This window comes from Suillus bovinus (genome assembly GCF_016758785.1).
Source record: "Suillus bovinus strain UH-Sbo-P2 chromosome Unknown EDB93scaffold_35, whole genome shotgun sequence".
Lineage (NCBI taxonomy): Eukaryota > Fungi > Basidiomycota > Agaricomycetes > Boletales > Suillaceae > Suillus > Suillus bovinus.
The window spans coordinates 225,871-251,764 of NW_024542091.1; the positions used below are offsets into that span (position 1 = coordinate 225,871).

At 46.9% G+C, this 25,894-nt stretch overlaps 8 protein-coding genes across 8 annotated transcripts; 5 read left to right on the forward strand and 3 right to left on the reverse strand.

Moving 5' to 3' along the window:
• Positions 1-10: 10 nt before the first annotated feature.
• Positions 11-2,847, forward strand: EDB93DRAFT_1287659 (amino acid permease; the record flags this gene model as incomplete). Its single annotated transcript, XM_041454526.1, has 16 exons — positions 11-604; positions 660-722; positions 774-977; positions 1,036-1,317; positions 1,371-1,376; positions 1,429-1,454; positions 1,508-1,536; positions 1,593-1,616; positions 1,669-1,732; positions 1,786-1,825; positions 1,876-1,920; positions 1,971-2,049; positions 2,108-2,297; positions 2,353-2,565; positions 2,629-2,646; positions 2,703-2,847. The coding sequence occupies exons 1-16, from the start codon at positions 485-487 to the stop codon at positions 2,845-2,847; spliced, it is 1,548 nt and encodes a 515-aa protein (XP_041306799.1). The 5' UTR covers positions 11-484.
• Positions 2,848-6,483: 3,636 nt separating this feature from the next.
• On the reverse strand, positions 6,484-7,320 carry EDB93DRAFT_1251336 (uncharacterized protein; the record flags this gene model as incomplete). The annotated part of the gene is made up of 1 exon (XM_041453142.1): positions 6,484-7,320. The coding sequence occupies one exon, from the start codon at positions 7,318-7,320 to the stop codon at positions 6,484-6,486; it is 837 nt and encodes a 278-aa protein (XP_041306800.1).
• Positions 7,321-11,546: 4,226 nt separating this feature from the next.
• Positions 11,547-12,147, reverse strand: EDB93DRAFT_1151220 (uncharacterized protein). Its single transcript, XM_041449706.1, has 2 exons — positions 12,043-12,147; positions 11,547-11,972 (listed from the first exon to the last, which is right to left on the reverse strand). The coding sequence occupies exons 1-2, from the start codon at positions 12,120-12,122 to the stop codon at positions 11,702-11,704; spliced, it is 351 nt and encodes a 116-aa protein (XP_041306801.1). The 5' UTR covers positions 12,123-12,147; the 3' UTR covers positions 11,547-11,701.
• Positions 12,148-12,432: 285 nt separating this feature from the next.
• Positions 12,433-14,128, forward strand: EDB93DRAFT_1104713 (uncharacterized protein; the record flags this gene model as incomplete). The annotated part of the gene is made up of 8 exons (XM_041447434.1): positions 12,433-12,521; positions 12,582-12,605; positions 12,657-12,765; positions 12,809-12,921; positions 12,990-12,994; positions 13,193-13,285; positions 13,491-13,610; positions 14,007-14,128. 8 exons carry the CDS (start codon positions 12,433-12,435, stop codon positions 14,126-14,128), a joined length of 675 nt encoding a protein of 224 aa, XP_041306802.1.
• A 264-nt stretch (positions 14,129-14,392) lies between these two features.
• Positions 14,393-16,834, forward strand: EDB93DRAFT_1151239 (uncharacterized protein). Its single transcript, XM_041449707.1, has 7 exons — positions 14,393-14,750; positions 14,802-15,631; positions 15,681-15,892; positions 15,940-16,056; positions 16,139-16,263; positions 16,313-16,434; positions 16,483-16,834. Exons 2-7 carry the CDS (start codon positions 14,864-14,866, stop codon positions 16,651-16,653), a joined length of 1,515 nt encoding a protein of 504 aa, XP_041306803.1. The 5' UTR covers positions 14,393-14,750; positions 14,802-14,863; the 3' UTR covers positions 16,654-16,834.
• A 68-nt stretch (positions 16,835-16,902) lies between these two features.
• EDB93DRAFT_1151245 (phosphoglycerate mutase-like protein) lies at positions 16,903-18,038 on the forward strand. The gene is made up of 3 exons (XM_041449708.1): positions 16,903-17,233; positions 17,293-17,361; positions 17,429-18,038. The coding sequence occupies exons 1-3, from the start codon at positions 17,042-17,044 to the stop codon at positions 17,852-17,854; spliced, it is 687 nt and encodes a 228-aa protein (XP_041306804.1). The 5' UTR covers positions 16,903-17,041; the 3' UTR covers positions 17,855-18,038.
• Positions 18,039-18,135: 97 nt separating this feature from the next.
• Positions 18,136-20,149, forward strand: EDB93DRAFT_508083 (malate dehydrogenase). Its single transcript, XM_041456582.1, has 10 exons — positions 18,136-18,232; positions 18,288-18,343; positions 18,398-18,565; positions 18,620-18,627; positions 18,689-18,704; positions 18,754-18,902; positions 18,953-19,076; positions 19,129-19,446; positions 19,515-19,598; positions 19,651-20,149. The coding sequence occupies exons 1-10, from the start codon at positions 18,205-18,207 to the stop codon at positions 19,681-19,683; spliced, it is 984 nt and encodes a 327-aa protein (XP_041306805.1). The 5' UTR covers positions 18,136-18,204; the 3' UTR covers positions 19,684-20,149.
• A 250-nt stretch (positions 20,150-20,399) lies between these two features.
• On the reverse strand, positions 20,400-23,406 carry EDB93DRAFT_1151252 (RNA ligase-domain-containing protein). Its single transcript, XM_041449709.1, has 5 exons — positions 22,926-23,406; positions 22,608-22,868; positions 21,863-22,553; positions 21,663-21,810; positions 20,400-21,614 (listed from the first exon to the last, which is right to left on the reverse strand). The coding sequence occupies exons 1-5, from the start codon at positions 23,232-23,234 to the stop codon at positions 20,615-20,617; spliced, it is 2,409 nt and encodes an 802-aa protein (XP_041306806.1). The 5' UTR covers positions 23,235-23,406; the 3' UTR covers positions 20,400-20,614.
• Between the last annotated feature and the right edge of the window lie 2,488 nt (positions 23,407-25,894).

Consider the following 25,894-nt stretch of genomic DNA (forward strand, 5'->3'; position numbering starts at 1 on the left):
TTACATCATGATATTATTGATATCTTACATCGTGGAACTCCACTTGCGCAAGATAGTGAGTTACACCACTGATGAGGAGAAACTTTTATGATAAAATCATATCCGAACTTCTGTAACATTCAGCTGAGCTGCGACTCGCGCGACCTCGTTCTGTCTGACAAGGCTGTTCAACTAGTGTAGCCATGGTTAGTCTTAGTCAAGCAGTGCCAGTATCCACATGCTCTTTAAATAAGTTGCCACACTAGTACTACCTACTCCACTATCGCTTCAACTGAATTTTACATGGCCGTCGTACCGGAGATTTTGATTTTGCAAGCACATGGCCTATATTATGATAATCAAATTTTACCTTATCGGATGACAGGCCAAGGCTGGGTACGGTATTGTCATCTGTGTGCATTATGGGTCCATGAGCGCTTGAGCAACGGCTCATTCATTCGTTCATTCTTCACGTTGTCTCCTTCCACATCTACGCGCTCCAAATATGTCCGGTACAACTGATGTATATGACGATGATCACCGCCTGGAAGCCCTTGGATATAAACCTTCCTTTCGGCGCGAGTTTTCGAATCTAGCCACCATCAGCTTTGCTTTCAGTATCATGGTGTGTTCTGTCCATTCTATGGCAATCCAAATTTTATTTCAGATTTAAATTACAGGGATTGTGTTCGAGTGTCGCGACGACTCTCAACACTCCACTGTTACTTGGAGGCCCTGCTTCCGTATGTCATAACTCATTACTTCTCAAGGCATTGAAAGAACCTCAATTCTAGGTTACTTGGTGCTGGTTACTTGGGTCATGCATGTGCTTCACGCTTGGTTCCAGTATCGCAGAGATAGTCTCTGCATTTCCTACATGCGGAGGGCTATATACGGCGTCAGCTCAACTTTGTCCCAAGTCCCATCGCGCTATCGTAGGCTGGATCGTTGGTTGGTTGAACATCCTTGGTCAGGTCGCGGGAGTAGTCGTCAACGGAGTTCGGACTCGCAAATATGATATGGGCTGCAGTGTCAATATCTTCCCCATCATTTCAGTTGACACAAGGGAAGACGGTTGGTTTGTTCGCTGGCCTTCTTATTGTCCATGGACTTTTGAATTCGTTGGCGACACGGTACCTGGCCTTCGCTACCAGAGGCTTCGTGTTCGTGAACCTCGGTGCAACTGTTGTTATCATCATTGTTTTGCTAGCGACCACGCCTCGTTCAGAGATGCAGTCAGCGACCTACGTGTTTGGAAGTCAAGGAATTGTGAATCAAACCGGGGGTTGGAATAACGGCATCGCTTTTTTATTGGGTTTATTGAGCGTACAATGGACGGTACGTGACAAGACAATCAGTCATAACGTTGACTTACCTTCAAATACAATTAGATGACGGTAAGATTAGACAGTTTTCAAAAGTCGTTATAGAACCTAAATGGTGTGACAGGATTACGATGCGACCGCTCACATTTCGTATGTACCTTTCATGAACGTTCAGTGCCCAGTTAATGCATCTTCAATCTCAGCGAAGAAGTTCGTCGTGCTGCATACGCAGGTACGTCGGATCATTGCATAGCATCTAATATGAAGTCCTCATATCTTGTTTTCTAGCACCTGCTGCGATATTCATTGCTGGTAAGCTTTGGTCTTTATATAATTTGTAATAGGATAAAAAACAGAAATACAGTCATTGGGACTGGGATATTGGGATGGCTATTGAATATCGTCCTCATGCTGTGTTCAGGTCCAATGTAAGTTGTTCTACACATCATCTATACCCGCTACCTCTCATGAATACAACCAGAGAAAATCTGCCAGGAATATCTGGATCTGCATTCTTGCAGGTATGGCACGAGTTATGGAGTTGTAAACGAATGAGCTCACTACGTCGCAGATCATGGTTCTGCGCATGGGCACACCTGCAGCGCTATTCCTTTGGGTAGCTATCCTCTTTATATATGTATTGGATCAGGCTGATTGTGTAATAAGAGCTTTGTATGCCTCACAGCATTTTTTGTTGCACAAACGGCACTGCATGCATGCTCTCGTACCGTTTACGCTTTCAGCCGTGATCATGGCAAGCAACAGTGTTCAAGGAATATTTCATATTCTGACCAGATCCTCAGGTCTGCCCGACAACGGATACTTCGGTCATATAGCGTCTTCCACCAGAACGCCACTGCGTGCTATCTGGTTTACTACTATCTTGTCCATCCTTCCAGGTTTCCTCGATCTAGCCTCCCCAATTGCCGCGAATGCCATCTTTGCGCTTACCGCTATTGCACTTGATTTGAGTTACATTATCCCGATATTCTTGTGAGAGAAGGTTTCGTCGTTCTTATCGTTTGATTGACCAAAGGCAAACTTTTAGGCGTCGCATCTACGCAAATCACCCGGACGTGAATTTTCGCCCAGGACCGTTTTACATGGGACCAGGTATCCTTGGCTTGGCAGCAAATGTTACTTGCATAAGCTGGACGCTTTTCGTCTGCGTCATTTTCTCGCTGCCCACAGTGTTCCCTGTCACGAAGTTTAACATGAATTACGCGTCCGCGATCGCCGTCGGAGTCATTTTTCTCAGCGGGTGAGTATGAATTAGTTCTGTTTCAAGTCCAGATCAACTAATTGTCGCATGTCGTCGGGCTAGGGTGTGGTATGTTCTCAGGTGGGTTGATGATTCAGCGGTGTACGTTCAACAATCTCACAATCACGACCATCCAGCGCGCATCGACATTATCATGGACCTACGTCCAACCTTGATGCAGAAACCAAAGCTCGGCTCGGTTTGGAGAAAGTTCAAGCCGAATCGTCTTCTATCAGTGAGAAAGAAAAAGATCACGTGTTCGTGTCTTTGGACTCCGCATAGTGGTCGCCTTCTCTCTATTGCGTGTTTGGAGGAACAGCGCTCACGATCTTGGCATTTCTGTGCCTCTTTATCGCCGCAGCCATTAATATTGATACCACATTGCGTTTGATGAGTGCTTTGCATTTTGACTTGTTACTCTCCCATGCACCCCAGAACTACTTGCATTTAAAATATGTACCATCATTCCTGCGCGTGGTCTCCACCTCACGTAAGCAGCCTCAGGCATCTGGTAAGCACTGTAGTGACTCGTGAGCGCAACGTTGACCTTGAAGCTTGATCAAACGTCGGTCTTCGGAGCCTGTTACGCCATATGTACTAAGCGTGGCAAATTGAACTGCCACGTTTATACCTTTCCATACTTCCCAACAACACACATGATTCGTCATAGTCTCCAAATTGCTTGGAGTGATCTTGATTTAATAAAGTCACCGCAGTTTAATAACGGGGCAAGTACGATATGCCATGCATTGGTGCGTGGATACACTTAATGTGATGTGATTATATTTGAACTGATATTCTAGTACTTGGATCATTGTGATGGTAGGGTAGGGACTGCCCCCAAAGAGCTAGCATTAGCGTCTTCTTGGTCGTTGACTGCGCTTGAAACAGGGTACAGACATATCGACACAACACCAAATATTGTACGGTATGCTTGAAACGTATAGTTCGAGCCAACTCAAAGTTTCAATCCATGCGATGATGCAGGCACTGACGGCGCTGTTGATGAGGCCGGTGGGAAATGTAGTATCCAGGAAAGACCTCCACCGATTACCACGAAGCTTCCGTGGGTCACTTTTGTTATCTGGCGCTCTTGGTGGACTGAGATGAACGGCGGTCTTGTCAATTTGGTAGTTGCCATCACATTACACACATACGTGGGTCCCTGGACAAAGCCTAAGACGTGCTAGACTCAACGATCTGGTAGGCCGAACTCTCGGTTTTTCCCGTGGACAACTGTGTCCCTCAATACAGCGTCTCGTTCGCTGGTCTCAAATTGCGCCTTAACGAAAGTGAGTTTCCAAAATTATCATGTGTTCGATCAGCGCTGATGGTTCTCCACATATAATCACCCCGTCTTCTTGAACGTGAATAGGTCAGTGATGCTTGATGAAACGTGTGACTTTGATGATACTTGGCCTGGGAGGAGATGGAAAAAGTTCTTGCCAGCGGTAAAGTCAAATCGATTGGCGCTAGCTAGACTAGGCGCCAGCGACTTCAAGTTCTCGATACAAACATATGTCTGAATTCTGAAATTCTGTCCTGAATTGGAACGACTGACTCCATGATTGTTCTCGTATGGCAGGTTGTAATAACTTTTGAAGACCAAAGCCACGCCTGGTGTTTTGCAGTGAGTGCTGCGTATTTACCCGAGAACTGCGGTTGATGACAATGAAGCTGACCCCGAGGCGCAGATTACATCTATATCCGGCTCAGAATGAACTTTGCAGCGGTGCAAGGATAAGGGTATCACGGTTGTCGCCTGCGCTGCCATTGGTGAGTCGGAAAATTCATATTGTATCCATCAGTGACAATATCACAATGTGTAGGTTATGCCGTTATGCGCCAAGATCTGGTCGTTGTGGCGCTAGCAAAAGTATAACATTACTCTAGTTGTCCTATCACGGCACATCAGACGCAGGACAAGCCTTGTTGCGGAAAGTGAGAACGCCAGTGGGCAAGAAGGGAATCTGAATGTAAGTTTAGAAATGGGAGGTCCCAGCTTCCCTCTCTAATAGCGCATTAAGAGGTGATCGAGCTACATACATGAAGAGGATGCAAGATGGCTTGATGCGTCGGACAAGAATAGAAAGCTACGTATACAGGCTGATAAGAAGGGAAAGGTGCTTGGGTGGATTTTCGATCGCTTAGGACGGCAAGGAGAAGGAGTGTTTCGGATAGAAGCAAAATTTTAGGGTGGATTTGGGATCACGCTGAAACGACTTGGATTTTATCCGAGGTGATAGTTCTTGTTTTTCCCTGCTGTAAGTGTCATAGTTGTCATCTGTTGAACAAGCCCCGCGGACAATCTCAAAGCCTGGTCCTGCCGGGACGCTCGGACCCGTGTACTATTCGCTGTGGGACACCTTGAGCATCTTATGACTCCGAATATTTGTGAAGCCCAGTCAGCATTGGGGTCTGTTAGCTTGCACCCGCCTCAACGTGTCTGAATGGGTAACGAGAACATTAACCTTGAATACAGGGGCCAAAGTTCCCATTGTGGGTATACAGCTCAGTTCTTGTCGGAGAAGTTTCGGAGTATTTGTTAGCAGAGATCCTGTTGCGACTCATCCTGAATACTCACCAGCTCAATTGCAAGCGGGTTACAAACACATTAACACAGCATGGACATAGTACGGAACAGAGAAACCTGTTGGAAAGACACTCTGGGATTCCCCGTGAAGGACTCTTCATTACCACGAAACTTCCGTAAGTCTGTTTCCCCCGATTCCCATCACCGTGTCTGGAGTGTTCTACTTTCTATCGACTGGAACCACGCCAAGTGCGTGCGATGGTTCATCAATCAGAGCTTGAAGAACGCAGGGCTGGACTAATTTGATCTTGTACGTGAACTTTGGCTCATTGCCAAGACAATCATGCCTTCTGATGGTACCGCTGTACATAGTACCTGGTACATTGGCCTCACAGTATGGCATATGATGGTAAGAAATGCCGTATTCAAAAAATGATCTTTACCGAGTGATGCACGTACGCATGCAGAGTCTAGGCCGCAAACCCTGACTCGGATGCGTCAGATTAAACTGGATGAAATAGGCAACATCAACGATACTGGGCCAGTGGGAAGGTTAAAGCGATCGGACTCAGCAATTTCTCCATCAAGACGTACGTCTCTTTGTGTGGGTGAAGGCTGTTCTCTAAACGAGGTTCGCAGTGGAAGCATTATCCAAGGCTGCTAAAATAATGCCGGCCATGCTCGAAGTCGAGTGAGCGTGGCGTAAACATGACCTATCGGGAGAAGGAACTTTACCTTGGCATCAGGATGCATCCTTATCTTATGCAGAATGAGATGTTAACTTATTGCAAAGAGAAGGGTATTGCTGTAACAGCACATGCTCCGACTGAAGGATTCCTCAAGCTAGTCCTAACCTTACTTGGGATGTGGGTTATGTGATCGTACGCGAAGATCCGACGGTGGGTATGAGATAGCCAGCCACGATGCAGCCACCTACGCGGCAAGTTATCTCCCGTGGGTAACAATCGCTACAAAGAGCATGGATGCTGGACGACAGAACGAGAATTGCCAAGCAAGTCTTGTGGCGGACATTATCGTGTAATACATGATGTTAATTTTTCCATCCCGAACCTGTCAGAAGCAGGTGTGTATGTCATGGACGGGCTTGGAAGAAATTATCGAGTTCAGGATCGTATCCGACCCATGGGAAGGCTTGGATTGGATGTGGTGAAATCAGAGAGCAGCAAACTTGCCGTTACACATTTCAAATTTCAGTCCTTACTGCTCCTGCAATAGATAACAATCTGAATACTTGAGTACACGGTACAACAAAATCTAAGCGCCATTATTACGGGTAACAGGCGGTATACAAATCGCGGAAGTCGTAGTGTCGTCATGCATCTCCAAACAAACGCCTCACTGCATAATCCCTCAGTAACTCATCCTCAAAATCCTCCCAAACAACTATCATCCGATCCGTCAAGAACGGATAATGAAATACCTCCATATGGCACATAGGACCTGTAACTGGGTTTGTCGCGTGGTTCATCGTCCACGGCATATGCTCCATATTTGCTTCCTCGCTCCCGCTCCCATGGACGGTCCTTCTGTCTCTGATGGCGGACTTTATTCGCATCGTGAGAAGGAGGATAAGGGAGGAATGGTGGAGTCGAGTGAACGTTGGGGCTATGATTAGGATAATCGTATTGATTGTATGACGGTGTCGTTATATAACCATTGGGATCCCCTAGAGCACGGGGGGGCCATGGTATTGACGGAGCAGGTTTTAAAGAAGCGTTAAGTGAATCTGAGGGATAACCATCGCTCTCGTCCGACCCCGAGGAGAGGTCAGGAATCAAAGCAGGTTGTGTTGGGGAGCTGCACCAAGGAGTGGATTGCGACCCATCATCAATGCCGCCCAGTTTTGAGGGCGAAACTTGAGATTGATGATTAAATACGGCACGAGGATGAAGATGAATGCCGTGTTGTGAACGTTTTGAAGTAGGCGACGAGCTCGCTGGACGGTCCTCGTCCAGGGTATAAGTACGTCCAGGGCACCCGCGCTCAGGTAGAGCACATGTATTCGGTGCCACAACAATGGGAGAGCGGTCATAGGTAGAAGGGGGGTATGCCGAATAGGTTCGAGTCAAGGCCGGGGATGGCGGGAAGTGAACGGCATGAAGCTGTTCTGAAGACCTAATGGCACGACCATAGTTCGGAGTTGTTTGCTGATGCTTTAGAATGGGACGAGGTTGAGATGTCGATGATGAGGGGGTATGCATGTCAAGAGACAAATGATACAAAGTCAAGAACAAGCTTGAACTCGACAAAGGTCGCCAAGAGGATGTTAGCAGGAAAACAGCATGGTGGAAGATGGACTTTTTAAAAGGGCTAGTGGACGAAGTTGTATGCTATGTATTTGGCGTGGATTTGGTCAAGCTTTATTTTTTTTCTTTTCTTTGTGTGGCTGTTAATTAAATTACGTAATTTGATCCGGGTAATGTGGTTATTTCGCTCAACTCCGCGACAATAACGCTTCCACTATCTTTATCACAACTTTGACCTGACACGACATTTGAAGGTTTAAATCTTGCCAACATCGTCATCACACCCTGAACAGTGGCTGACATAATTCATATTCAGGGTCCCTGCTGTGCCCACAGGCTATCGCGTGCTGCTGTTCGAGTGCGATGGAATCAGCCCTCAAACGTGTATCAGGTCGTCAAGTGTCTGCTTTTCGGCTATGTCATTAGCCTAACTTTCGGATATGAGTTCTACATGAATTCATGTATAGTATTATTTTGCACCTCTGCTACCGTCTCGAGCCATCATCGAAAATCTCACACAGAATCATATCCGAATACGCTATCATCCTCGCTGTGTCCCGCTACGTCTACTCGATGCTCTCAACAAGGTTCGGCAAGGAGGCTTTGGTCTTCCGAAGTAACTAACAACTACCAACAATATCCACTTCAGTCTGACAGATGTCCTAATTCCCCACGTGCCGCGACTTCACCAACGTTCTCGGTTCCTTAACCACTCGCCGCTTTCCCCCCTCTTGTTATCCTCTTCGAAGCTATTTTGGGCTTTCTCGTAGTTCGCTTGCTAACAGGAATGCATATATTCTCATCTGCAGAGGCTTGCAAAGAACATGATGTGACTGGCTCTTCAGCCAAGTCCAAGTGTTCTGTACTACCCGTATGCCACCTGACCATTCCTCATGATCGGTTCACCGAATATGGCATTGGACCTCAATCGGAGTCAGTTCATGAGGTGCATGCTTCTGAATACCTCAAACAAGCTAGCGTGGTGACTAGCTGTCAGCTTAGAGGATCATCTTCTCGTGATCATCCCTGATCATCATCCCTAATATGAGCCTTTTTTGCCTGTGGAGAACAATCACGAAATGCATGTCACCTGGAACTTCCGATCACTGGGGTAAATGATGCGGAGCTGTGTCGTCCCAGTGGTCCCTTGGACTCATCTTAGTCGCCAGTCAAATGCTTGCACGGTATTTGCCATGACTTTTGACATTTCTAAAGACCCAACGACTCCGCGATATCACATAAGTAATCATCAAGACAAGCTCCAAAGTTGCCGGCACAAAATCGCACTCCATACGATGTGCGACTGACAGTTCATTCTGTTTTAGGCGAGAACAGGTCTTCCAGCTTTTTGTAGATGCCCATGGGGTTGACGCATGACCTCCCACGTCACGGCTCGCACTATTTTCTAGCCAGTAAGGGCCAGTACCAGTCGGTACCCCGAGGCAACGTTTTGATTCACTGATGCTCACCTCAAGAAGTCCGCGTTTTACTCTCGTTGTACCCCCAAAGATAAGATCATGATATAGCCGCTGTCCAAGTTGATTGTGTGCCGTTATGGGTCGAGGTGCCTCGGAGGATGCCCTATCAGGAGCCTCAAAATGTAGTCACCACAGGATACAGGAACTTTGATCCGTGTCTGTCGAAAGCGCGCGCATCAGGAACACCAGTCCAACCTAACCATTTTCATGCGGCTGAAACATGATTTAGCAGGAACTAGTGCAATTGCTAATTGAACGCATGAACAACAATCCAGTTCAGAAAGATGCCGCTACAATGGATGTACCATTAGGAACATTCTATGTAGTAGCGAGAGGAGCCGATCCTCCATCTCCCTGAAAATGTCACCATTAAGGAGAGGACGTGTCTTATCTGATGTAGAGTTGCAGAATATTGCCAACGTTCGCACCTTGTTGTCGACAAAGTGGGCATAAGCTAAATTGACGTGAGAGGATGCAAAGCGTTTACAAACACGCGTTTTGGCCATTATGGCTCCGCCATAATCAATCTGGCTACTTACATTGGCAGGTAAATATAACGATCAAACTTCTGTTGTAAAGCTGTATGTACTAGGCATATCCCCGTATTTCAACAAAGGTATTGAAAGAACAAATGGCAGAGTTAGCTAATTCGTGCAGGAAGAGGTGGCATGAGAATGGGAGCAGGAAATCGGAGGAGCCTGGGGCTAACGAAAATCTTGACGTTTCGTTCAAATTTAGCCCTTGCTGCGCATCCAGGGTCCCGCTAATAATAAAGTACCGGGGTGGAAGGGTTGAAGCGCTCGGTAAGTGCCACCGATCAGTATTCAGTATTCACTTCAGGGGTTTACTCGCCTTCGAATTCGGAGCGAGGTATGACCGGTAACGTTACCCACAGACACTGCAGGGCTCGTGTATCTCGTGAACGCTCGTGACACGATATAAATGTTATGGTTCGGATCTAGCAAGGCTTATCACGTTTGATGACACTCGGACTGACCTATGTCGGCGACACCTGTCCATAAAAGATGAGCACATGTTAAGATAACTAAATATTTGCAGCTGAAAAGCCAACATTAGTGGTGAAGTGGAACTAATTCTCTTTCAGAGGATTGGATGGCAAGCGACATGACTGATAAATAGAACTCTGCGAGTCGAAAATGGAGGAAAGATGAAGGCTATCACGATGGAAATGCCATCGAAAAGGTGATGAAACTAGATTATGCAGGGTGCTTATTCAGAATTAGATGCCATGAACCCGTCTCGACACACGTACTCTAGAGGCACTTTGGTGAGTTTGGCAACCTTTGGATGTGGTACTGGATGCGGCCGCCGGTCCAAAACCTGTCAGTGATGGATTAAGGCTAGTGGCTAGAAGAACTTGTCCATGACTGCGTGGGGATGGACATTCGAGAATAGGGATGAAGACTCGGCGGCGACGCTTGCCCGGGCCAATGCGGTTGTCGAGTAGGACAAGAAGGACATAAATCGATGGTAGACGGGCAACAAATAAGTTGTTTTCCGCGGGAAAACTGTTAAAGGGAAGAAGAGCGCGGGAGTGTGAGTCAACGTCCATGCTCGCCGACTCAGTGCATAGCTGAACTGGTTCAATTTGAAAATTCTCAAGTTACGTCCGCAATTTGGCCCAAGACGCGATGATTTTTTTTATTTACATGATGGTGGTAGGAACGAAATCGATGGCAAGTGCGTACAAGTTATAAATTACTTTTACCAGGACACCAAAATTTCCCATGCAAAGTAGGAAATTCGGTAAGAAAAGACCGTCGCACCTGAGTACTTCCTCGAGACCATCCATTCTCCGGCAGTGCACTGTGTACTACTACCATGCTAATTATGTTTTCCAGGAGTTTCAAGTGGAGCGCTCCAACCCAACTTTTACTAGTATGATATGATTCCCAGACTTTCTGAAATGATCATTGAACGCAATTGATACATATCACTCATCACTCCGCCTTGGTATGTTATCCTTCGAACTGGATTGTCAACTTGACAAGAAGTTTCATACCAACGGTCAACCCGACCTTTTGGCGCAGAGGCGGCCCGGAAATGCGACAATAATGCCATTGGCCTCTTGTGAGTCGTCTGCAGAAAATCAGAACACCGCTCTAACATAATTTCGTTTTGTCACAAGCGTCGACTAATAGACTGAGTTCTGGGGATCATCAGTGCGCATGACTAACTCCCATCATTACACACGCTATTTCCCCACCTTGCGGATTGACCATCGTCTCTCACATGCTGCCTCCAGTCACGACTCGTCAGTGATCAGTCAATTTGCGAGTGGAAATCGATTCCTCGAAAAATGTGCAAAGACCTGCCCACAACTGGTCAACACCTGAATATCCTGGCAACAAACTGGTTATCCTGGTCTGAGTTCGATCAGATACCCGTAAGCTTACCTGACACCGGCAGGTTCATCCGTTACTGCCAGTACTCAGCCTCGTGGCCTGGATATTCTAAAATCACGTCATTTAGGCCGCTGCACTTTTCTTGATGGACTAGCATGACATTCGGTCACAGTCCGAATTATAGGACAAAAGCACTACTTAATGTCACTCTAATTTCTGGGTGATTGATCATGCTAGTATCCATCTCAGCAGCTGTACATGTGTGGAATCGGACCATCGGAATTCCCATCAAATCAGCTACGTATATGGGTTCTAACTTTTCTGACTACGTTCTGGACTTGAACTTTAGCTGCCCCAGTATATTGAAGGAGATATTTGATTGTGCATCGCAAAAGAACTTCGGAGCGACATATATCTTCTAGGAAAATAGAGTTTTGGACTATAATATGAGATACCTGCTTGGTACTTGCACAAGCAAGCTCAGCACATGAATCAAACCAACACGTCTGCATTCTCAGAAACTCCTCGAGTCTTCTCATCTTCCCAACCGTCCTCCGTCCCAGTAGTTTCATATGCAGTTTCTACGCTTGACTGGGGTTTCGTTGCCTCATTAATACTCTTCTTCGCAACAGCATTTCGATAAGTGCTTCTTGAGGAGAGCAGCCCAAGAGCACCCATCACGATTGCGTGTGCTCCAGCATAGAACGCATAGTACTTAATTTCGGGCTCTCTATGAGCGAGGTGCAGGAAAATAATCCCCATGCTACGGCGAGTTTAAAAAGTCAGAAGCTATACGCAAGAAATCTTCGCAGCTCTCCATGCAAGATACTTACCAAAGCATTGCCGCGGCGCGGAGGCTATATGCGTCAAAATTTAGCTCGCCTAGAGGTAATTCGTTGAGTATAGTAGACATACAGGTGAAGTATAATGGTAGCAATTGGATTTGCGACTTCGAGTTGCATCTTGGGTGTGAGGTGCAGCAAGTGGAGGACACATTTTTGTCCTATGTCAGACGAGACGTGCCGTTACTGAAACAGTACAAATTCTGTGTTGTACCTGAACATGTGACATCGTGAGTCCGCAGCATTGATGGCTAGAATAGCATTCACATCGGCTCAGTGAGACTGCTGTACAACGCCTCGGCAGCTGGCGATGTGTATAAGTATATCATGCAGTCCTCCTAGCATCATTTTTCACCTTCACCAGTGCAATTGAACAGTATTATGTCAAACTTGCCCGAGCCTCCACCGTCGACTGAGAAGCTGACTGTCAAGAAAGTGTTGGGAGTCATCCGTGCTGGTATCGTTCTCCTGTAAGCAATCAGTCCACGGAAAGTATTTATGACATGAAACTGACCACTGCTCCTTGGCAGTTCGAATGCCATCAATAGCTTCTGGTAAATCGTCAATTTCTTCTTGACTACGATGATTTAAAATTTGCACGTCAGCGTAGCAGTCATTTTTATCTATCTTGGCTCAACCATTCCAGTACTGAAGCCATATGCCACTTATGTCGCTTTCTACATGCTCGGGGCGAGAACCATATTTCTCGCATGTGTATTTTTTGTTGGATGCTATTGGTGCTGTCTTCGACTGGTAGCACCAAAGCACGCCGGAAGCAGTATTTCAGAGTGGGGCTCCGAAAGCGGAAGAATACTGCCGCGAAGCCTTGAGTCCAAGCAATGGAAAACTAGGCAGAGCGGGAAGAATATAGTAAGCATTGTCCTGCAATGGATACATTAACGTTTGTCAGACTGATCAGTTCCGTTTGCGACTTACAGTTTCGGTGAGTTGTTTATGCTGAACAAGAACGGCTGCTGATGTTCTTATGATTCCAGCCATCACAGGTTTACTTAACATCATCAATGGTATTTTTCATGGCTTTTCCTTTGGAAAAAAGAACCCGATTTCAGCGTATACGAGCTTGTACTGAGTGTGTTTTTCCTCCTTTGTGCCGCCGGGTCAATCCAAATTGCCTACGTAGGAAGGGTGTCAACAAAGAAGGGCACCAGAGGCGAGAATATGACAGTGGGCAATAATGACAGTCAGCCTGAATCAAATGAGGTTCCTCCGGCAGGTTAATATAACGACGACATCACAACTTGGTGAAGTGGTTGTTATACGAGAAACAGCGGAAAGGAAAGCGTGGCGGTAAGTTGGCCGTCTCCCGGTGTGTTATTGCCTAGCGTTGAATATTCCGATAGAAATGTGTCAATACGAATCGCCCCAGAAGAACATTTGGTGCCGCACATTCATATGCATTGTTCTAATATCTGTTTAAGGAAAACTTATGAGCGCTCGGGCCATTCATCAGGGCGCGCGCATTATTTTAAATCGTAAACAAACTGGGATCTTGAAAGCTACTTCTACTGCTCCAATGGATCTGTCAGGGCTGATAGTTAGTAAGTTCCTCATGATCACGAGGAAGGAATGGAAATGCACACACAGCACACTGTGCAGCCATTGGATCTTGAGTCCCGACCCCCACAGGCACGCAGAAGATGCCATTAGACTCCCGCCTGTGAATATCGCCTGTTCGATATGGTTTCAACCCAAGCTTGGCTGAGGTCGGTCCAGGATACATACTTGAATTTCGCGAGAGACAGATATTCATCCGGCAAGTAATCGCTCCATAATGAATATCCTGAATGCAATCGCATCTTTTATCGTCAGCATCAGGTCAGGTCGAGGTGATGAGTACTGCCATACCTTGACGAAGTGGAGATTTAATCACCGGAAGTGAAGAACGAAGTGTGTCAGTAAGTTCCAGTGCAGAAGTTGCTGCAGCCTGTAAATAGAGCTTGTAGCGGCTGGCATGAAGATCCGGAATTTTTCAAAAGAGTCGCTACAGATTTTATACGCCAACGCGTTAGGAAATATTAGAAGAGAGTATGAGTTCACAGTTTTGGGCGTTGACTGACACTAGTGCATAAAACGGGTGCTATGCCTTGGACAGATTTAAGAACTTCCGTGATCGTGTGATTTATTCCGCATGTGCTGCTTAGGCTTGTTGTGACGGCAGGTAGAAGTCTTTTCGAACTTTAGATGTCGGCACAACGAGTCCCTTTGCAATGTTAACCAGATACAGGCCTAGTTGTGATTGAAATAAAATATGGGGGCTTCTTACAAACGCGCGATATTATATACTTGGTAGGAGCCCAATAAAATAGAATAACATACGGTTGAACATACGGTCCTCGGCTTACTGCGGCCCTTAGCCGAGTCTGGAGCGTTGAACCTATCATCGTATCCGTGCCCACCACACTTGTATACATCCTATTGCAATTGGACTCATAGCGCTCGCTGCATCAAACCTATACTGTGATACTCTCGCCTCATGAACAAGTTGCAGAGAAAAACTTCATGCCACGGAGCAAGGTAAAAGTTTGCAGGGCCTAACTAGTAGCACTGAAAAATAAACTTGTGATTTCTTGATCGGGGCCGGCGGCTTGCCATCGCTCTGGTTCAGTCTGCGACGATGCAGGGAATGGCTGTGAGGCATTTTATCGAATTTACACTAGAACACTCGTGTTGCGTTGAAGGTTGGTGTCCGTTGGAGCCATCTGTGGTGTTACTGACGTCACATCATCCAGAGCTCCTATAAGTACTCCCCAAGTTCTGTCATTATCTTCTTACCTTCACCTTCTACACAAACATGCGATTCGGGTCTTCAGTCTATGTTATTCTCCTCCTCAGTTCAGCATACGCGTCGAGCTGGTTTGGCTCTGACCCTGAATATGACAAATGGTCCCACTCCGAGCTGCGCTCCTGGCTTGAAGACCACCACATTAAGGTCCCCTTTCATTTTGATCAATCTCAGCTTCATGACCTCGTAGTGGCGAACTGGGCTTCTCCTCCCCCTCCACCTCCGTCTTTGGCTGAACAGTGTCATGCATACGCTGACGCAAGTACGCAGTGGAGCTATGATAAATATACTCGTGCCCGGCATGCATTCCAAGACTTGAAAGAGAATTCTTTCGACACCTGGGACGAGAGTAAATTGAGAGCGTTTCTGCTTGAACATGGCGTGGTAGCGCCTTCTGGACCCCGCGATCAGCTCGTTTTGCTTGCTAAACACAAGCATCGCTCCTATACCGATGCCGCATCATACTACTCATCCCTCGTATCTAAAACCGCCACTTCGGCATACTCCGATGCTAGAAATACAGTATACGACGCGTCTAACAGCGCGAGCAGCATCGTAGCTCAGGCTACCCAGGACGTCGGTCGTGCTTTCGACGACAGCAGGGATTATGTATACTCGGCTTGGGATGATAATCATCTCAGATCTTGGCTCAAAGATCATGGAGTAGTTGGTGCTAGACAGGCTAGCCTAACTCATGCCGAGCTCATGAAGCTCGCCAACGACTATTGCCGCACAGCTGTAGAACCAGTATGGAATGTCTGGAGTGACTCGTATATGGTATGTATATACGCTTCAGGGTCATGGATGCTGTTGACATGTTCTTAAGCGCGAGTGGCTGATTTCGCACAACCTTCTTTCTCCTTCCGATACTGCATCGCGTTCTACCTTGCTTGGAGAGATGAAGAAGTATTATTACTCCTTGCATGACAAGGTTTGGAGTGTTTGGTCTGATAGTGAATTGAAGTCTTGGCTCGTCGAGCATGGTTTTCTCGAGAGTGACGCACAAAAGAAGCGTGATGAACTGGTAAAGATGGTCGAGTAAGTTGTCCTCCTTCGTCTTTTGTCAGATCCTAATCACTTTATAGGGACAACTACGCTTCCGCCTCCGACAGCGTATGGGACGCTTGGAACGACTCAGACATTCGTCAATGGCTCTCTGAACACGGATACACTGATGATATAAACTTTGCACAGAAAAAAGCGTGATGAGTTGGTGAGCTTGATCGACAAACAGTGTGTACCGTTCCCGCGACGCGCTTCGAAATGCCCTGACATCCTATTCAGATGTAACGATATATCTGAGCGCACTGCTGCATATCTCATGTGGCCGGACGCTCGCTTGCGTGCTTACCTTCGCGAGCGTGGTGTTAGCGAAGCTGCACTCCCTACAAATAGGCCCGGGTTATTGCGTACGTGTCTAAATTTTGATCTGCTATACCTAGTGTTCATCTATCGCAGAGGAGACTCGTATTCGCTGGGTCCAGACAACCAATCGTGCTGACACGATTTTCACCAAGTTAAAGGAGATTGTCAATAGCAGCGTTGGCGCGGTTGAGGATAGACTGGCCAAAATACTCGAGGTTGGTTTACGTGCGATTGTTTAGTTGTTCAAACTGATTCTTCGTTAGCTCCTGAGTGGTCATCCGCACAGCGCTTCCGAGAAGACTGGTGATGCCCGTGCTTACGCGGAGGATAAGAAAGGCAGCGCGTGGTATTGGTGCCCTCAGAAGGGTGATGGTGCGAAAGGCAAGGATTATGCTGAGTATGCCAAGAGGAAAGTACAAGGAGCAAGGATTTGATGAAAAGGTTGCCGAAAACATCAAATGGGGCGAGGAGAAAAAGAATGAGCTCTAGACGGAAATGAAGTCAACGAAGTCTCCTGACTGTCAAAACCATTCTTCGCATCAAGAAAGTACCTATGCAGTAGTAACTTTGTAGCATCATACACTGTTGTATTTCTCCAAATGAATTATCAACCTCTTGTTTGAATTGATAGTTTTTCCGAGTAAGCAGATGTTTGATGCTATTTGGTGAGATAAGAAATTTACTCCATCATAATTATTTTTGGCTTTAAACTTGTTGGGGTGATTGTATTGATAGGATGATTCCAGTGAGAGTATCGCGTTCGTACTCGTGTCCTTGCATTGTTTGCCGGCCTTGCCCTCCTTCGCGCCTATTAGGACAATCATGACGGTAATTACTCGTTTATATGTGATCCGACACGGGGAGACCGAGTGGAACCGGGCGAGAATTATCCAAGGTCAAGCTGATTCCCAGCTCAATGATCTAGGAGAAAGCCAGGCCGCTATGACTGGAGAAGCGTTGAAGGCAATCCATTTCGACAAAGCTTTCACGAGCGATCTTTCAAGAGCTTCCAAGGTATGTTTCTTGAAAGGCTCTACTGATTAATGAAATCTAAAATGTGCTATTTGATGCAGACGGCTGAGATAATTCTGCAGCATCATCCCGAAGTCATCTTGGCGAAAGATCAAGCTCTGAGAGAGAGGGTAAGAATGCGTTGTAACTCCCTGGCAGTCATTCTGAAGCTCGCCGTTATGTGGGGTCTCTTCATAGTTTATGGGGAAGTTACAAGGAACAAAGGGACCAGCAAACCCAAACGAACCTTCCCTTGAACCCAAGGAAGCCATGCTCGAACGATCCGTCGGGTGGTATAATCGCGAGATTGTTCCATACATCTCATCACTTGCCGAAAATCCTGACGGAAGATGTCGGAACATTCTGGTTACGTCTCATGGATGGCTTATAAGTTCATTTTTCAAGTTCATGATAACGACTGGGGTATTAGAGTGCACCGAGGATCTGTTAGAAGCGTCACCGAAAATACCTAATGCTAGTTTATCAGTGGTGGAATATAGGACAATCGGATCTGGATCAGAACAGAGGATTGGGTCTACTGTTGTCCAGTACGGAGATGCCTCACACCTAACCGGGACGCAAATTCTGCTGGACAACGCAGATATAGATGCCCTTAAATCGTGATTACCTTGATGTTGACACATACCAACTTAGATGACGTTTTTCAGTTTGACCTTGAGACCCGCAAAGTGTTCATCTTCGTCGTGGCGGTTCACGTCCTCGTATTCTGGTACAGCTACTACGCGAAAATGTCGATGCATGAACATCCATGATCAGAGCTGATACTTGTTAGGAGGCGAGAAATTGCAATGTCACTAGCTATAGCTAGCAGTGCCTAGCACGCAAGAATTTCTGTGTATATATTTCAAATTAATTATTTATATCCTAATAGGTCCTACCCGATATATATCGCTCTTCCGATATCTCTTGCGCTTGAACTCTTTCAAGTTCACTCTTCCACACTCTCAAACATCATGAAAGCTGTCGTTCTCGGTGCTGCAGGTATAGTAGTACTTCCTTATGTACGCGATTGCTTAGATCCCTTAATCACCTGTAGGTGGTATCGGCCAGCCGTTATCGCTTCTCCTAAAGGCCAACCCTGCTGTGACAGAGGTAAAGTGTTCGACATACATCTAGCTCAGATGGTGAATGATATACATAATGCAGCTCGCTCTTTATGATATTGTAAACTCTCCCGGAGTGGCCGTGGACATTTCTCATATTGCTACCCCTGCCAAAGTCGAAGGATTCCTACCCCCCGATGATGGTCTCAAGAAAGCACTCACTGGTGCTAATGTCGTCGTGATTCCTGCCGGTATTCCAAGAAAGCCTGGCGTGAGTTCTTGTGTACAATTATTCAATCAAATGATGGCTCATGCGATTTCTTAGATGACTCGGTCGGTGTTGCTATTCGGGCCATTGTGTATCATTATTGATTTTTTTAATGGCACCATGTAGTGATGATTTGTTCAAGGTCAGCTTACTCAGCTATATTCGGTTGTCTAATCACTTATACACTATAGATTAATGCTGGTATCGTCCGCGATCTCGCTACTGGCATTGCCACTACGGCCCCGAAGGCTTTCGTCCTCGTAATTTCCAACCCGGTTAACTCGACAGTCCCTATCGTTGCGGAGGTCTTTAAGAAGCACGGTGTCTTTGATCCCAAGAGGTAAGATCGTGATACGAACTGCATGTCCGCCATTAATAGGACGTAATCAGGATTTTCGGTGTAACAACGCTGGATGTCGTTCGCGCTTCGACTTTTGTCTCTGAAATTCTCGGCAATCGTTCATTATCGCCGTCAGTATCAGTTCCTGTGGTCGGTGGCCACAGTGGTGTTACTGTCAGTCGTGCTCTCGAATATTCATATTCAGAAGTGACTAACGCAACATCAGATTGTTCCCCTGCTCTCTCAATCTTCCCACCCTCTGCCAGCATCCCTTGACGCCACTGCCTTTGATAGCCTTGTCAACCGCATCCAATTTGGCGGAGATGAAGTTGTCAAGGCGAAGGACGGTGCTGGCTCAGCAACCCTTTCCATGGCTTACGCAGGTGCTGAGTTCGCCGGGAAAGTGATCCGTGCCGTAAACGGCGAAAAGGGAATCGTCACCCCGACATTTGTCAACCTTGCTTCAGACAAGACGGGTGGTCACGCCCTCCAGAAGGAAATTGGCAAGGACCTAGATTATTTCTCTGCTCCGGTCGAACTCGGCGTAGGTGAACATCGTAGTTCTGAACGTCTTTAACGCTGATGAGCTCCCAGGTTGATGGCGTTGCCAAGATTCATGGTCTCGGCAAGATCACCCCTGCTGAGAAGGCGCTGGTCGATGCTGCTCTCCCCGAGCTCTCTGCCAATATCGAGAAGGTTTGAATTTTTTTGTCTAATTCAGCCTCACCTAACAATTTCGATATTTTAGGGTGTCGCCTTCGTCGAGGCTCCCAAACTCTAAGGTATATTGCGGTGATGCTTGAGAAGTAAACCTGTATAAAATTGTACAAATAACAAGATTTAAGCTTGTGGAAGGTATAGAATGAAATATAGGAATTACTCGTATGTGATCTTGGACTCGGATCATCTGTCAAGCTTTCAAGTTCCACATCAAGTCACCATAGTGGATCATGTACAAATACTTTATCAATTCGTTCACGGCGTTCTAGGGGAGATTAAGCAGTCCCCGAAGATACGCGACTTCATTCATCAAAGACTCAGACTCGCGCTCCTTGCTCGTGTTGCACATATCTATCTGATCCCTAGGAGCGACTTCGGGCTGCGCGTAGAGTTCTCAAGATCTCGTGCGCGGAGGAAAGACGAGATTGGTCAACTTTTTGGGAGGTGATTTCTTCGCAAAGGGATTTGGCTTTGTCTCCGACTCTCCGTGAGGAGGGAGACGATGAATGCTTCCCGGGCCGAGAGACGGCGTTCTCTCGAGGGCGCTTGTTAGTTCGTTAATGCGGGACTCGTGCTGAGATAGGGTTGGTTTACATGAAAGAAAGACACAGAAGGATTCGTACCTCCTTGCCGGTCACCAGTCTATCTCCTACTAGTAGTATTTTCACGAGGTTACATTGAGATAAACAGTATAAGGCTTGGATAAGACCGATCCGAGAAGTAAGTTTGACCTCGTTGATCTGCACTTCCTCGGTATGCACATTTGCATAATGTTCATTGTTCACCGGCCGATAGTCACGTCCAAAACCCACGCGTCGTGTTTTGATTGCGCCCAGAAAATGACATCGAGTTCTCAGTTCAAGTTGTTTGTGCTAATGACTCAGTATTGATACAATTTTCAGTGGTTTATCCAATAGCGGAGTTGATGAGAGGATATACGTTGCATGAATGGTCATGAGGCTATAACTAAAAGAAACAAGACCACAGCACCTTCAATAGAAAAGTCCTTTGATTCTTCCCCGCGTTGTCAGCCCATCGGATTCGAGTGAGCCAATTCCCAATCTCTTCCCAAAGCGCCAAGCCTCCACAAGAGCCTTCGCTTCAAAAGGAGGTACCTCAGGATCGCGTGTTCCAACTGTTATGTGCAAAGAGTTTCGGACTTCCTCCGACAGTTTTGACACAAACTCACTCCCCTCCTGACCTGCGGAAGAGTGATCGTTTGGTGAGCCGTCGAGCTTGAAATCATCCACAGTGATGGCCATAACTCGTTCGTTCCAGACCAAACGACCGAGAGTGAAGGTGAACGAGGGAGGAAGTGCCATTCTATGAAGCTGTGAGCACCGCTCCCAAAGTTCAATGGCATCGGGGAGGGATTTGCTGTGCACTATAGTGATGTGGGGGCGCGCAGGGACACGATGTCCGGCAACGAGGGCGTTCCAGAATGCTTTTCCATTTTCTGGTACGTCCGATGCGCCTTCCATTTGTTTCCCGATGACATCAATGAGGTCGACTTCGGGGAGGAGTCCAAAGTAGCGCGGCGTGGGTTCTTCATCTTTCTTTTTCTTCTTCTCTTCTTGAGGCCTCTTTGTCTGAGGCACGTAGTTACGGGCCTTGCACACAGCCTGGTCGATCTCTTCTGCACTTGGCTGTCGAAGATGAAGGATGCTGACGCACGCAGTGACTGCACGGTCTACGGCTTGTTCAAGGGTATCTTCGATATCCATTTCAATGCTCACGTCTACCTCTTCGTCGGAAAGCTCTTCTGAAGCACGGATGAACTGCCATATGACGTCTTCATGCGCCTTGGCCAGGGTGTCAGCACGAAGAGTCTGGTGCTTATCACCACGCCCAAGAACTCTATCACCGCATATCCGATGAATTATCGCTTGAGGTCGATCAAGTGACCAATTCAATGCGAGGAGACGAACAGGGGGGTCCATTTTGGCGACGGCTTCGCGTAGGGAGTCACGATGTTGTCTGAGGTGGTTGTTCCTGTAGCAGGTTAGCACAAGGGCAACATGAGATCCAGCATATTCATACTTGTCAGCTATAACAATATCGTGATACTTCAAGAGGTTGACAACATTCCTGATGAACGCAGGGGCTGATTTTTTCGCTTGTATATCGTCACTCTGGGTGTGTTCGAAATTGAATAGAGATGTAAGCGCAATAGAAATAGCGGTCTTGCCTGTGAAGCAGAAACCGTGAAGACAGGCACGAGACGGAAATCGAGCGCTTACCACACCCGGGAATGGCAACAGGTAAAATGATCGTCTTCCCGAACTCCTTGGCGGTTGGCGTTGCCTCACTCTGCACGGCCAACCCCTTCTTCCCTTCGTCGGTCTCCATCCATCTCAAGAACCTCTCGCGAGTGGCAATGATGCCTTTGCCTTTCGAATACTCCGAAAATGCGCTGGGATTATGCCTTATTTCCCTCTTTACCCATTCGACATAAAGTTGGGTCTCCTTCCGCTTCAACTTCGACTTCGGCAGTTTGACGTCTTTGAGTGATCCTTGAATTGACAAGAGAATTTTGGTGACTTCCCGCCAGTCACGATACATCATGTACGGTTCATCGAATTTTACTTTGAAAAAGAAAGAGGATCCTGTTGGGTAAGGCGGACGCGCATTGCGAGGGGTAGACCCCTGCTTTGGATCGACAATGTGCGAACGGACTACAAATCCTTCGAGTGCTTCGCCATTCCATTTCCCAGATTTCGCAATATCGTCGGTAAAAGATTTCACTTCTGAAATTGAGTTCAGAGTGATGGTAGGCGTCTTGATAAAGCCCCATTCTTCTGCGAATGCATCGACCGTTTCTGTAGGCATGGTATGAAATTCCTTCGAAGTCTCGTTTATTCCGTGGAGGTGTAAACCCGACTTCTCGGCAGAGTAAGGAAGTACATGCTCCTCGAACCTGTCGTCGCAAAGCTATGGGGTAATAATTAGTTCTAGAACTTTTGCTTGCTTGTATGTATTACATACCTCGGCAACTGCAGTCCAGTGTTTCTCCCACAATCTCGATGACAGCTGTTCCTCGTTTTTGCCCTTTTCTTCCAAGTGCTTCTTGAGCCACCGGTGGCCGACCTCAGAATGTGTTTCTTTGACCCCTTGCATCGGTCCCAGTGCATGTTTGGACGTGACGATCAGCTTCGAAGGAGAGATGGGAGCGATAAATATTATGCATCCATTAGATTTGAGTGACAATGTATACGTGGGTCCTGTATGTAAGGAGAGTGTTGACCACTGCGAACGAACCCCGATGAGGCGATGTGCAGGCGGTTTGACTTGGAGACAACTCACATCGGTCCACGGGACCTCTCCGATGTTATAAAACTTATCATATCCTCGAGCTACGATTTGGTGCTTTTGCTCTCCCTTAGAGCCATCTTCACATGGAAGTTCACGGCTGAATAGACCTCTCGCTAGCGTTGGAAATGGCGATGGAATGTCATAGTACTTGAACTCGTTCATCTTCCAGCTTCGAACAGAGATGGAGGGATCTGACGGCACGCTATACACCGTTGATCGTACCAGCTTGGGAGATTTCTTTGAGAGCCGAAGCAGATCATTGATAAGCTGAGAATCTTCTGCGCGGAAGTGAGTTGACATATTGTGACTATGCCTGCAAAATGCAAAAGATGATATACTCGATGGACAGGTACTAATAGGGGGTCGTGTCCGGCATACGTAGGAAAGAAAATGCTGTGCAGAATGATTCAGAATTTTTGAATGAGAGTCACCTCGTACGTGACAGTGCTTTGAATCAATGGATGACTTCCCGTAGGACTTATGTGATTCAAACGTTATGTGCCGAGGAGCCGCTGTGAAACGTAAGCGATTTCCAACTCCGCACGTCAAACGCACCCTGTTCCAGACCGAAATCTGGAAGGGGGGTACCCCCCTTCCAGATTCAGATCGTCGTTCTAAACAACGTTTCAGTCTCCGCGACGTCATACCGCACAAGCAACGTCAGGTAAGTCTGTGCTCCATCACTCTGTGCCATGCATGCTCCCATTCATGCAGGAGCTTCATTTACAATTTTTCTAGGTGATTACGGCACATTTACATGTGAAGCAGCGAAGATAGGCATTGTCACCATGTTTTTCGTATGTCCAAGTCTCCTGGATCTCCCTTTTACACTAATCAGTGATTGTTTCAGGCGTATGCTACACTCCACACCATGCACTTTGCAATATAAATTGTATGTCTACATTCAATATATGTATCATCAATCTCTCTCTAACTTTCTACAAAGCCTCGAACTCTTTGTTATGCAGCCCGCTGGTCAAACATTCACATACCCCCCCCCCCCTCCCTCCACTTCTGCCTGGTTATGGCGTGATGCCACCAAACTCATATTCAGCTCCGTTCTTGCCTGGTCAGCCCTACAGTGTGCTCTCCGGAGTACCATATAGACCTGAGCAATCAGATGGTGAGGACAACAATTTGATTGAAAACCAAGTTCTGTTGCTGCCCGCAAAGTTGCTGGTAGCTGTCGTTCCAATGCAGTTCCATCCCAAGCTAAAGGCAAGAGGAAGGTGGCCGCCACTAGTGATGTGCATGGCCCGGCTTCAGGCCATGGGCCAGGCCAAAGTCACGGCTTGGTGACGGCTTTGGCCTGGCCTGAGATTTTGAGAAGCCAAAGCCGGCGACTCAAGCTGCGGCTTATGTCACACAGAACTGTGCCTGCAGCGTCGCAAACACCACTCACTTGACGACCCCAGAATCCCACTTCTATCCCATTTTAGACTTTCACTTACCGTTGTATGAGCTCATGACAGTGAGTTGCTGATCTTTGTTCTTTCCAAGCACGACATAACTCACTTTGTTGCTGGTGGATAGATCAATTTCAGTAATTTGCCCTCTTTTACAAGTCTCTTGCGACTTGCAAGCTTGGCAGCTAGCACATTTGTTTTCGGACAAAAGGTGTGCATCTGTGATGGTATTTTTTTCATATCTGTTTCCTACTACTTGTCTCTAATGGTTGGAACCATCCACACAGACAGTGATGATGAATGTCATGCACGACCAGTCCGTCAAAAGAAGCCCAGTGCCGCCCTTCTCCAACATTCAGAGAAGGTGGCTCTCCCATCCCAAACCAAGGCCATCAACACCTTTCGTGCAGCTGAGGCTATGAGGCATTTGCCTGAAATTCAACACGCTTCCAACACGGATCAAACCACCCCCAGCTCAACAGGTGACACCACACCATCAGGTTCAACCCTGGCAACCTCGGCAGCACTCAAAACGGGTAAACGGACGCATGTTGAAGCAGTTGTTGATGAATCTGATGGAGAGGAATACGAGGATGCACACACCAAGGAACGTGAAGATGCACGCACCAATCCACGACGTAAGTTTCTTTTTCCATCTGCAAATATAAAACTGATACCCTGGTAGCCAAAAGATTGCGCAAATCAGCGCCAATCAATGTAGATTTGATTGACGATGATGGCATTCCTATTGATGTTCATGTCCAACCCATTACCGACACAGCTACGACATGCGAAGGCAAGACTGTGGATCTCAACACCTTTTTTGGTGCAACATTCGATCGTACGGGAACCAACGGCAAGGTCAAAAAGCACCGAAAGTGCAAGTTATGCGTGTAAGTCCATAAGGTCATGATTGCGCTTGCTCACTCACACCAAATTAATAGGAAATAGTGTATACTTGTGAACGAAGCTACAACACTTTGTCGTCATGCTGAAGCAAATTTTGCGGTGCGTAAATTTCTTTCATATATTCATTGTGCATATATATATATGATTATACTGTAGGGAAAGTATCGACAATGGGCGAAGGAGAACTCCTTTGAGTCTATGTTACCGGGTGACGTCAAGGCCCGCAAGGAGAAGGCCGAGCAGGCACAGTGGACCATTAACTCGCATCTGACTGAACGCAAACTCTCTGAACGAGTCATACCGTACTCGGATAAGTTATTCAAACGAGCTGCAATTGAATGGTTGGTCGCGACGGACCAAGTATGTATGCTTTGCTTGATCTAATAGTATGACCATTGACACGCCTTCATCTAGCCCATCCAAGCCCTCGAACACCCGAAGTTCCAGGAGATGATTGATGTCGCTTCACGGGCGACAAATGGTGTCAAAATCCCCGGTTGCAAAGCCACCCGCGCTGAGATCATACAAATATTTAAGAATCATTTGACAAGACTCCGGACGACATTAAATGTATGTCACAATTCAGTGTGTGCTTTACCACATCTCATCCGCCAACACAGAGCACTGCTGTTAGCGGAGCAATCA

What these genes read in the sequence shown, in the direction of transcription:
- EDB93DRAFT_1151252 (XM_041449709.1), bottom strand. Translation starts at nt 23,234, where the DNA reads ATGTCAACTCACTTCCGCGCAGAAGATTCTCAGCTTATCAATGATCTG. An exon ending in TGTTGCCATTCCCGGGTGTG is followed by an intron (nt 21,811 to 21,862) that starts GTAAGCGCTCGA and finishes TCTGCTTCACAG; the next exon opens with GCAAGACCGCTATTTCTATT. An exon ending in GATATTGTTATAGCTGACAA is followed by an intron (nt 21,615 to 21,662) that starts GTATGAATATGC and finishes AACCTGCTACAG; the next exon opens with GAACAACCACCTCAGACAAC.
- EDB93DRAFT_1151245 (XM_041449708.1), top strand. Translation starts at nt 17,042, where the DNA reads ATGACGGTAATTACTCGTTTATATGTGATCCGACACGGGGAGACCGAG. An exon ending in ATCTTTCAAGAGCTTCCAAG is followed by an intron (nt 17,234 to 17,292) that starts GTATGTTTCTTG and finishes TATTTGATGCAG; the next exon opens with ACGGCTGAGATAATTCTGCA. An exon ending in ATCAAGCTCTGAGAGAGAGG is followed by an intron (nt 17,362 to 17,428) that starts GTAAGAATGCGT and finishes GTCTCTTCATAG; the next exon opens with TTTATGGGGAAGTTACAAGG.
- EDB93DRAFT_1151239 (XM_041449707.1), top strand. Translation starts at nt 14,864, where the DNA reads ATGCGATTCGGGTCTTCAGTCTATGTTATTCTCCTCCTCAGTTCAGCA. An exon ending in GAACTGGTAAAGATGGTCGA is followed by an intron (nt 15,893 to 15,939) that starts GTAAGTTGTCCT and finishes ATCACTTTATAG; the next exon opens with GGACAACTACGCTTCCGCCT. An exon ending in AACTTTGCACAGAAAAAAGC is followed by an intron (nt 16,057 to 16,138) that starts GTGATGAGTTGG and finishes CATCCTATTCAG; the next exon opens with ATGTAACGATATATCTGAGC.
- EDB93DRAFT_508083 (XM_041456582.1), top strand. Translation starts at nt 18,205, where the DNA reads ATGAAAGCTGTCGTTCTCGGTGCTGCAG. An exon ending in CCAACCCTGCTGTGACAGAG is followed by an intron (nt 18,344 to 18,397) that starts GTAAAGTGTTCG and finishes TACATAATGCAG; the next exon opens with CTCGCTCTTTATGATATTGT. An exon ending in GTGGCCACAGTGGTGTTACT is followed by an intron (nt 19,077 to 19,128) that starts GTCAGTCGTGCT and finishes ACGCAACATCAG; the next exon opens with ATTGTTCCCCTGCTCTCTCA.
- EDB93DRAFT_1151220 (XM_041449706.1), bottom strand. Translation starts at nt 12,122, where the DNA reads ATGTCTACTATACTCAACGAATTACCTCTAGGCGAGCTAAATTTTGAC. An exon ending in CGCGCCGCGGCAATGCTTTG is followed by an intron (nt 11,973 to 12,042) that starts GTAAGTATCTTG and finishes AACTCGCCGTAG; the next exon opens with CATGGGGATTATTTTCCTGC.